General features: G+C 33.1%; 1 protein-coding gene across 5 annotated transcripts in view; it reads right to left on the reverse strand.

The window, feature by feature from the left end:
• Positions 8,648 to 11,622, reverse strand: part of LOC107640095 (BEL1-like homeodomain protein 2) — a 7,509-nt gene continuing 4,534 nt past the window's right edge. For all 5 annotated transcript variants that reach the window (XM_021122984.1, XM_021122983.1, XM_021122982.1 and 2 more), the window contains exon 5: positions 8,648 to 9,503. In XM_021122984.1, the coding sequence (XP_020978643.1) occupies positions 8,985 to 9,503 (519 nt within the window). In that variant the 3' untranslated portion in view covers positions 8,648 to 8,984. The remainder of the gene's footprint in view (positions 9,504 to 11,622) is intronic.

The following is an 11,622-nucleotide window of genomic DNA, read 5'->3' on the forward strand; positions in this document are numbered from 1 at the left end:
CCTTTTCGAGGTTGGGCTTTGGAAATAATACACCCATCTTCTTCGAAAAATCATAAATTTATTCTAGTAGCAATTGATTATTTTACAAAGTGGGTTGAAGTTATTCCTCTAATAGAGGCAGGGCAAAATGAAATTATCTATGATGCACGGACACTGACACGGACACGAGACATGACACGACACGGGACACGCCGACACGCAAATTTTAAAATCTTATAAGACACGGGGACACGCATACATATAAAATATAAATTATTTTTTAGATAAATCGTAATGATATTTTGATATTTTATTGATATTAAAATATAAATAAATTTTTATAATTATTTTTAATATCTTATTTTAAAATAATAATATATACTATATCTAAATTTATTTCAAGAATATATGTTAAGAATAAGATTGGATACGCTGACACGTGATGGTATTTAGGTGTGTCCAAGCGTGTCCGGAGAATAATTTTTTACTTTTTATTAAGACACAGCTGACACGCGTGTCGGACGAGTGTCGGTGAGTGTCATGTCCGAAATGTGTCCGACACGTGAACACGATAACTCAGCGAAGTGTCCGTGCTTCATAGGAAATTATTGACTTCATAGAGGAATACATAATTTATCGATTTAGAATTCCTCAAACTTTGAGTACTGATTAGGGGACTATGTTTACCGGCCAAAAAAATTTTGCTGCCTCGAGAAACATTACTATGATAACTTCAACTTCATATTATGCACAAGCAAATGGTCAGGTTGAGGCAGCGAATAAAATATTGATCAATTTGATTAATAAGCAAACTGGTCAAAGATCTCAAACTTGGCATGAGACTTTGAGCCAAGTATTGTGGGCTTATCGAAATTCACCTAGAGGGTCGACAAATACGACTCCTTATAAATTGGTGTATGACCATGATGCAGTGTTGCCATTAGATATTAATCTTAATACTTTAAGAGTAATGAGGCAAGATGATTTACCGATTGAAGATTATTGGAATGCAATGTATGATGAGTTGAATGATTTAAATCATGAATGTATTTTGGCACTTGAGAATATGATTTATTAGAAGAATAATATTGCTCGAAGTTATAATCGTCGAGTAAAAGTGAAGTGTTTTAGTGTGGGAGAATTGGTGTTAAAAGTTATTTTACCAATGGAAAAGAAATCGAAATTTTTTGGTAAATGGTCCCATAATTAGGAAGGACCTTTTTAGGTAATTGATTTGTATTTCGGGAATGCATATTGTATTAAAGATATTGATTCTGGCAATATAGTGAAATCGATAAATGGAAAATACTTGAAGCAATATCGATGTATAGAAAGTAGTGTTTAGAGAAAAGTACAGATGAAATAAAAATTCAGTTCGAACAATATATTAAATTTTGGGCAAGTAATAGCTCCTCGAATTCCATTCGAAATTGAGCTCTTTCACTATTGAGGGCAGAATAAGCTTTGACTCCATCATGCTCTTCGTTCTGTGCCCTGTCATATCTTCTCCTGATCCCTTCTTGTTTAGTTTCTACTTTGCAAAGTTCTTTGAAGAGATATTGTTTCTTTTGTTGTGCTGCAGCATAAGACCCTGCCAATTCAGCTTCTTTCTCTCGAACATTGGCAAATTCTCTTTTGATTTCTTCTTTTCGCTTGTCAAAATAGGCTTGAGTGCTAGCATATTGGGTAATACTTAAGTCAAACTCTTTGTACGACTTTTGAATCGATTGGTAGAAACGTCCATTTCTTTTGATTTCGTTTTAATCTTTACTATTATTTCTTTGGCTTCCTTTATTTTGTCCTGAGCGATAGCAAAGTTGTTCGAAACCCTGGTAAATCTCCTCACTATGGAGAAAAATTCATGTGAAACCTAGAATTCAAGAGAAGAACTCAAGATGTTAGATAAAAGGCTGTTCAAATCATGTTGTGCAACCCACTCATCAGCAGTGTGGGTTAATAGTCTGAAAAGAGAAGTTAATTGCTCGAGTGTGTTGGAGTTGAGATTTTTAGGAAGATTTAATGTTAGTAAATCTTCAGTAATTAGACTCGAGGCAAAAATTTCTTCTTCTTGATTTATTTTGGTCAAGACAGCTGCTAGATTAGCCAAGTCAACATCTTGAACTTCGGGGGTAATGTCGGGAGTCTCTTTTGAAAGTTCGGGACCTTGGGAAGAAGATGGCTTAGTTGGTTTTATTGGACTTGGTGTTTTTTGTGGAGAAGGTATGGTCTCTCTGATCTCTCGAAAAGGTGAATTGAGAGTTTGTGGAATTGGAGAGTTGATAATCGAATTGGTGTTAATAGGAGAAGAAGGATTAGAAATATTTACAGACTGAGGAGTTGGAGGTTTTTCCTGAGTTAGATCCACCAGGTTTTGTTTTTCGATGTTTGATGGAAGAATAATCTGGATAGGATCGGCCGAAATGACTGTTTAAGCAGAGGAGTGAGACTCTTGAAGTTCTGGTCCGTATTGTTCTCCTTGTTGTTCTAGGCTGATTTGTGCAATCGGTGAGGAAGGAATAGATTGAGCATCCCTTATAGCCTTTGTCATGATAGAAATGTTTGTAAGTAAAACCAATTCGAAATTGAAAAGAAAAGTTTAGATTAGAAAATAATTATACCTAGGCAGATTTCCTTTGTTGAAGATGTGGGAATGAAGAGGTCTCTGATGAATTATCTGAGTCTAAACCATCGGAAGATGAAGAAAAACTATTCGAACGAGATGGTTGTTGACTTTAATCAGAAGTGCTTTCACTTGATGATTGCTTCTAAATTAGAAGTTTCACAGTAGATATAAGGTGTATTAAAATATATATAACGATCAAAGTACAAATAGGAAGAGTCGATCGAGTGTTTACCTTTGCAGATTTTAAAGTTTTGGTTGAAATTTTCTGGGCCTTTTGTTTTGGTTGTCTAAGTTGTACAGAAGCTTCAATTTTTCTCTTTGGAGCTTTTTTGGGTGGGTCTCAATTACCTGGAGAGTTTTTATTGAAGATTCTTTAATCTCATCCAAAGTACAGTTGTATCGAGAGTAGTAATTGTTCCACCACTCGATGAAAAACTTATTGATGAAGGCACTACGAACATAAGATAAGTGGGAATAGTTGCTTCGATATGTCTGATTGATGTCGAGACATCTTTGGATGTCTTTCCTCAATTTGAATTCGAAATGACAAAGAGCATTGTGTTTTCGAGAGACAGGAGATGGAATAGCTTGAGAAAAGCCCATTTGTCTTGCAACATAATGGGGAGCATGGAAAGTCACATTGAATTGCTCTTTTTTATATTGAGGTATTCCTATCAGAAATACCTGAAGAGCAAGAAAATTTTCCCAAGTTGCACTTGCCACGTCATTTTCATCATCATCATCATTGGGGAAAATGAGACGTTCGAACCAAGGTGGTCCACAATTTCGACGTAAAAAAGGGGTGAATGTCAAATCCTCGTTTTGGAAGCTTTTTCAAGAATGGAATAGTGAAAATACAGCCTAGAAGAGGTCTTTAGTCGAAGTGGCATTTTTGAAGTTCGGTTGAAAATGGACTAATCGAAAGCCTTCGATATGCTGTTTCTTCGAAACGTTGTCCCCATCTTGCTTCATGAATTTTTCGAAAACAACATTTACCCTCGAGCAAAAGATGATTGCATTCAGCCAGTAGTATAAGAAAGCAACACTTTCCTCATCAGTCATAAGATCGTTTTCATGACCCATGTGGTAATTAATGAAATTACTATAAGAGTTCTTTTGAGTTATCTGATAGAATCGAGTTAGTTTTGTATCGAATGTTGCCTCTGATTAGTTTATTAGAAGTCCAGTGATGGCGGCAACATCAAACAGTATGGGCCCCACGCCCCCACCTTTCCACAAGGAAGATAAAAACTATTAGTGGTTTTATTCAAGAAACACAGTACAGTCCCAATCATCTAGTGATGTGTGGTAGGTGTGAAATGAGAGAGACGAAGAAGGTCGTAGATACCTTGTGCCCTCCAAGCGTTACCTTTTGATGGTTCGAGGCGTTGATACCAGGCAAAGAAGTCAACTCCTCGGGGGTGATTTTTTGGTTGTTTATGAAAGGTTTTTTGTGGTCAATGAAGGGGCAATAAAAAGGTGTTGCTTTATGAATAAGTCTTCTCCTTCGGCATTGAGAAAAATATGGGCATTCTTTTTGGTATGCTTCAGGATTTGTAAATGACCAACAAAACAGCAAGTTTCCTCATCGATTCAAAACCTGCAAATTAGGTTGTTCAAAGGTTTCGGTTATGGGGACTTTGCCTTTGTCTTGAGCAGATAAGGTTTTTAGAGCAGAAGAAGAAGCCATTGATGAATATGCGAAGGGAGTTCTGATGATTGATTTGTCTATGAAGGAAAAAGTTTGCATAGAAAGGTTTAGAAATGGTGAAAAGTTCTTAAAAAGAAAGCTGAAAGTTGGGAGATGGAAAGTTAATGTTGAATAACGGTGAAAATTTTGTTAAGTAAAAATAAAGGAGGCGCGCTACCGTTTCATATTTCGTATTTTTAAAATTTTGAAATTAGAAAACTTCTTTGAGAAGGTGAAATGGAAGGAAGAGAAACAGTTAGTAGTAGGGAACATGTCGAAGTGGGCACAAATATATGAAAATTAATAAATTTCATTTAAAACAAATTAATTGATTATAGTGGCAAATTTAGAGCATATAGGATTAAGTGTTTTATTTTAAAATGTTATCGAAAAACACATTAATCTTAAGGGGACAATTTGTTGATCGAAAGTATTGAATTTCGAAAAATATTGTATTTAAGATCTAATGAGTTTATATTTCAAAGAATAAAGTTTGTATCGAGAAGGGTTTTGTCAAGAAATATGAAGCAGGAGCTAGTCGATGTATTCAGTTGAAGAGCTAGTCGGTGTGCTTTGTCGAAGAATTAAAGTTTTTTGAAGGTTATTGTTAGCGGTTACTCTTGTTAGGCAAAAGGAGCGGGAACAGTTATTCGAAGACTAGCATGCGTAACAGTTAATTAGTTATTCTTGAATCTGATTGGTCAAAGATTCTTATAAATAGATGAAAGATCAATGTAGAAATAGTTGAAACTTTGTTTCAAAAAAAATACTCAAGCACACTCACATCCTAGGAACTTTCTGAGTCTACATTCTAGTCATTTTTTGTAGGGTTCTTTCCATTATTTTTAAATTATATTTACATTTTTTGTAATATAATCTTTACTTTCTCGCAAATTTATCTTTCAAGCAAATTTACTCTTTCTGTTTTCTTTTTAGATTCAGCACTTTATTTTCGAATTCAAAGTCCTTTAATCTTGTCGAAAGCAATACTGCCTTATTTAAATTCAATGCAATTTTTTCGATTCCAGTCAATTTATTTTTAAAGTTTATTTTATTTATCTTTCAGATTTTCTTTTATTTTATTTCATCGAAAATGTTCTTTGATGCACTTTAGAAAATTGGTACTCATAGAAGAGTAAATTTCGCTCCCAAACCACTAGATCAAACTACTCTCGATTTACTAAAAATAGACAAAAAAGATATGATAAAACACACCAAACTTTAAAAAGGCTAAAATATATCATTGGAAAGCCAATATTAAAATTAAAAGATACCACTAGTATGTGTGTGTTTTTCCAGGTATTGGTATATACCTTATCAAGAATGTAGTTCATAGTCTAAAACTTTTTTTATAAAACATATAGTCGAAATAAAGTGATATCTTCGAGCTATAACTCAAATAGAGAGTTATTCATCGAAAAATTTTCAATGGTCATGGTCAGATTCCAATGAAAAATAAGCAGAGGTGTACTATAAACTTTAGTTATTCATTCTTTTAATTATAGGTGAAAATTTATATCAGTTGTATTTATTTATGTGAAGTTATTACTTAAAAATGGTTAAATAATTTAACATATTTAATAAAATTATTGTCTAATAACTATCAATTATCTAATTTATTATCTAATAATAAAAACAAAACTGTATGTAAATATTCACTTAAATTACAAGATCGTAAAAGTCAAAACAAATACTCTATAATTTGCTCCCCATCATAAACTTTTTTTCTCGCCACACCATTTTTACGTTGACATTTCTCACCCGGCCACGAAATTGAAAAAAAAGAAGCATGTGCAGATATTCTGATTGGCAGGGACCACGAAGTCGAAGTAGATGGATTGGGGGAATGTGGAGTTTGGGGTTGATTTGTGGTTTCTGAGTATTTTCGGTCTATGGTGCAACTAGTTATAATTATGGGATCTATATGTTATAACCATGTTCTTAGGGATATAGTATCATAATAAAAAAAAATAGTTATATAGATCATGAACCTGTTTAGTCAGTTCGGGTAATATCTGTTTGAGGTTAATTAGTTATTCGATAATTAGGCAAAAACAAAAGAGGAAACAACCTTTTGATCCATGGCCAAAGGAAAAAGCTAGCATTAATAAAAAATAATGTTGATGAATTTTGGGACCCAGAGAATAGGGATATGAGGGGCGACGGGTACCTGCTTCAAATGGGTGGGGGCCCATCCCAATTGGCTGGCTGTGATTGAGAGAGGCCTCATTGGTGAATGGGTTGGGAGTGGGGGGCTTATTCATTAAATATCATGAAATTAAAGGCCTTCGTATCAAATTTTCGTCAGCTTCTTTCCACATTTAATGTGCAAGTTAGCATGCAAGACAAAGAAACAATTTTCTAGTGTGGGGATGCATGGAAGATGGAAGATAGTAGTAGGAGTAGATGGATTACCATCTATGCTTTTTATTATGTGGAGGCCCAATAATCCTCTTTCTCCTTCATTTCTATGAAATCTATCTATGCGTGTCACTTCAATTCTCATCACTTCTTAATGTTATCTTCAAAGGAGTAATCATCATCATAACTCCTTGCAAAGCTTTCTAATTTATGAGGCTTCAACCGTGATACACTCTTTTAGTAGTATGTTTAATAATTCTTTTCCCATTTTTAAAATAAAGTCAAGATTTAAATTTTTGTATAGGTTTGACAGTATGATTTAACAGTCAATCTTGTATTATATGAGTCATGAAACCGAGTAATAAACTAGTTTAATCTGTGAATTATTTCTGAAAGCGAATATTAACGATCGTGACATTACTGAAAAGTAGTGAGTATCTGTTCACAACTTCTGAGAAGGAGAATCACTCAACAATAACATTATTATATGAGATCTGTGTTTTTAGTGGCTGCTGCCACATCTTAACTTATTATTACAAAATCCCAAGAGACTTGACTTATCTTCGAAACAATGTAATTTGAAATTCAAATGCATATATTATATAGTTAGTTGAATATCTGAAACAAGAAGAAATATAAGTATATATTAGGTGACAAGTTCTTGTTGCTTTAATTTGCAAGTTCTTGTTTTGGTTTCTGAGGAACAAAACGTGTGGCATTTGTCTTACATATGCACCCAACAATCCATTTTGCACGCATTGATTGCACATAACAGAAATGGAATTGACAAGCTTGTGGGTGCGCCGAAACTATCCAACCACTTCCAAATCTGAACAACATCTATATAAGCAAACTACTCTTAGTAATTAGCTTAGCCTCAAGGAAAAAGATACGTCGCTAGACAGATTAAATGTGAGGTACAAAACTGTATCTTCTATTTTCATGTCTAATCTTTAAACTTATTCCAAACTTTCACCTGTGATTATGCGCATATAGGAGGTTCGAGCTCCATATAAAGCTCTTACATACAACATTTTTGGATTAATCAAATATTTTAATTTGTTTATATAATTTTATCTTTCAAATTCATTTACAAACTCATAGCGAATTGAATCTTGCAATATTCTATTCATGATATTTGTTTTTTTTTTTAATATGATTTAAATTGTCTCCATAAATTGTAGAAGAGTGAAAGAATATTTCTTTAAAAAAAAAAATTTGATTATTAGTCGAAAGAAATTAGTTTCAATCTTTTTCTTTTTATAATTTTTTTTCTTTGTCTTGAAACATTAGAAATTAAATTCCATGCCTGTCAGAATCACCGCAGTGAAGAAAAATAGTAGTTCAAAACTATATATACTTTAATACGCATGATTTTCCAACGCAGCATATGCTTAACTAGTTAACTATAGTTACAACAGATAATACTCAAATTTATCCTAAACTTTGTAGGTGAGTTTTAATTTAATATCTAAAGTGTTAATTATTTTTGTTTAGTCTTTAAATTGTGTGAAATTGTGAATATAATTTAAGTTAGTTTTTTTAGATAATTTTAGACGCATAAATATTAATGTTGATAGTCAAATATCAGGTAGACTCCATAAAATAATATTATTCTAGTTTTGGCATTTAAATACCTCAAAAACATCATAAGTGATTCTTAAAATTTATGGGTTTATAGTATAGTTTTTGTGTTATTTAAGTGTCAAAACTAAAACAACGTATTTTATCATTCCAGTATAATATCTAATTCTTTGTGTTAGTATTTTATTAACGTCTATGTGTTAGAAATTATCTCAAAGATGAATGTGAACACATTCATAAAATTTAAAAATTAGATAAAAACAATTAAAATTTTTAAAAATTAAATTGAGATTAACACAAAAATTTAAATGCTAATATTATGTCATAGTTACAACAAACTTACAATAAATTAAAAAAATTGCGGTTCTAGTCATGACTCATAAGTAGCAAGATCAAGTCCTACGGAAGTATAAGACACCGGAACGAATCTTATATATGGGGAAAAACGATGGATCTACTATACAGTTACACAATGAGGGACCATATATGGAGCTATCTAGCTAGCTACCTTGCTCTTATTGTATTACCTTAGCTTATTTGAAATGATGCAAATAAAAATAGTGGATTGAATTGGAAGAGAAAAAAAGGATTTCTTTCTTGTATTTCCTCATATAGAATAGAAAATAAAGGATATGATGTTCCTATAATAATAATAATATAAAATATATAACGATTAATGATTAATTAATTATATGGTGAAGCAGAGCAGTAGTATAATAATGAGGATTGATTCGAGTAAAGTGTGTTCTAAGAGAAAAAGGGGTTTTGTCGGGGGACGTTCCCGGCGTGGCGTAACCCTAGGGTGAGTGACACGTCACCGGCGGTGGTCCCGAACCTAATGAGGGTAGCGGATCCAATGTCAGCAGCGGCAGCAGCAGCAGTAGTAGACGCGGTCCCATATTCAGCACCTGCTACGTAGCTGCCATGTCGACACGTGTCATCGCTTGCCATCGATCTCTGTGACTGTTGTGGGGGCATCATCTCCGACGCCATTCCACCTTGCGCAACCATTATGCTATTGCTGCCGCCCTCTTGGTTTTCCGAAAACCCTTCTACTTGTATTTCGCTTTCACCGCCACTCGTTGTGCTTGGATTTTGTGCTTGTTGCTGCCCACCGTTGCTGCTGTTGTTTTGTTCTTCTTCTTCCTCTTCTTCGCCTTCTTCCGCTGCCCCACACTCCTCTGCTTCTTTTTGTTCTTGTTGGTACATCTCTTCCACCATGGGTTTCCACAACCGAACCCTGGCATTTATGAACCAGTTTGATACCTGAAATCACCCACAACACTCTTAAACATTTAAGGCAACCATTTATTTCATTTCATTCCAACTTACCAAACTCTACTAGTACTACCTATACATATATACTATTACTATATGCTATGTATGTTTTGAGAGTCAATTTTAGGTGCTTTCATTCAACTTATGTCACATTCTTTAAAGTGGTTTTATTATAAATATTCGTTAATAATTTGTCATTCTATCAGTAAATTAATATAAAATCGTATACTGAAAATTCAATTCACTACATTATGTTCTAAGTATATCTAAATTAAATTACAATAAGGATTAAAAATTTTAAATTTTAATTTGACCAATTAATGTATGATTGATTAACTCTTTCATTTTATTAATTAATGCGTGGTTTTTGGATTCAGTCTTTAATATAATTCATTGTGGTGAAAACTCCGGTTAAGTGATGCCAAATTAGTACTGTATTTATGAACACACATATACTCACACTTGAGAAAGAGTTGACTAATTCGTAGTAGAGATAAAGAGTTATGCTATGTGTGCACTAAAATTAGTCACTAAAGTCAGTCACTAGTATAAATTAAACCACATATGTATTTATATATAAATATATTGGTGGCTGATTTTAGTGTACAAATAATATTTTAACGAGAAGCTAAGGACTAGATGATCAACATTAACTGGATGGTGAAGCTTTGAAACTACACATGTACTAGCTAGATCATCAGCAGACCGAAATGATAAAACATATAGGACTGTATGCAGTGAGAATGAACATCAAGAGTTTGAATTCTTTCAATCTGAATCGCTATTACGTGTTTATTAGGCACCGAGGTATCTTCTCTGTGGTGTGACACAAGGGACAGTAGTGATAATAATGCGATTATATACTCCAAAACATGCAACTATTCATCAGCAGTTTCTTCTGATAAATAGAAGCGACATAGCCTTGTATCTATGACCTTATGAGTTTAGTCATCACCAGTATATTACTACTGACAGCTATTATATAATATGCTTCTAGTGTAAAATATTAATAGCCTTTATTTCTTTCTTTTTATATAATTAATTATTCTCCATGACTTAAACTACATTTATTAATACAGAAAAGATTTGCTAGGGTGATACAGACAGATCGAAGTAATTGATTAATTTATAATTGGGTAAAGTACTAAATTAGTCCATACGCTTTGGGTGTAATCCTGTTTTGGTTCTTAAGTTTTAAAGTGTCCTATTTGAATCTAAAAAAGTTTCATTTACCTTCAATTTAGTCTCACCGTGAAGTCAAAGAATAAAATGTCCTACATGACAGCAGTATAAGAATAAGGTCGATAATTTGGAGAATAAGTACAAGCTCCAGACGCACAAAATCAACTGTGGATGCATCAATACATATATTTAACAAAATATTTTATTTTAATTATAGGAAAAATAATAAATAAATGTATTGATGCATCCACGGTTGATTTTGTGTCTCTGGAGCATGTACTTATTCTCTAAATTATCGACCTTGTTCTTATACTGCTGTCATGTAGAACATTTCGTTAATTATTTATCTTTGACCTCCGGTGGGACTAAATTGAAGTTAAATAAAACTTTTTTGGATTCAAATATGACACTTTAAACCTTAAGAACCAAAACAGAATTACACCCAAACGTAGATGACCAATTTAGTACTTTACCCTAAATCCTTTATAATTTCATATTAATTATTAAGTGTAGTTATTGTATTTTTATTGATAGAGTAAAAGATCTTTGGGCTAATAAGGGGGGCAAAGTTCTGTGTTGTTATGCGGCTGACAGTTACATGCACACAAAAAGAAGACACTAGTGATAAAATAGAACGTGCATAATATATATATAGAACGGGGTATGTATGCTATATTTGTGTGTAATATTCTAAACCACGTGATTATATGATTAGCAAAATTAGCAAAAAAAGTGAAACTAATAACTTAACGAGCTAGTGGACGAAATTGCATGAATATGGCATTAGCACAGAGGATAGAAGGCATAAACTTTAAGATAGATCTTCAAAGCACACATTTATTTCTCACATTTATGGTTCCTATTGTGTAGTTGGGTGAGAGAGAAAGAGAAAAGAACGCGAACTGGACATCCATAAAGAGAAATT

This window comes from Arachis ipaensis, chromosome B05 (genome assembly GCF_000816755.2).
Source record: "Arachis ipaensis cultivar K30076 chromosome B05, Araip1.1, whole genome shotgun sequence".
NCBI classification, from domain to species: Eukaryota; Viridiplantae; Streptophyta; class Magnoliopsida; order Fabales; family Fabaceae; genus Arachis; species Arachis ipaensis.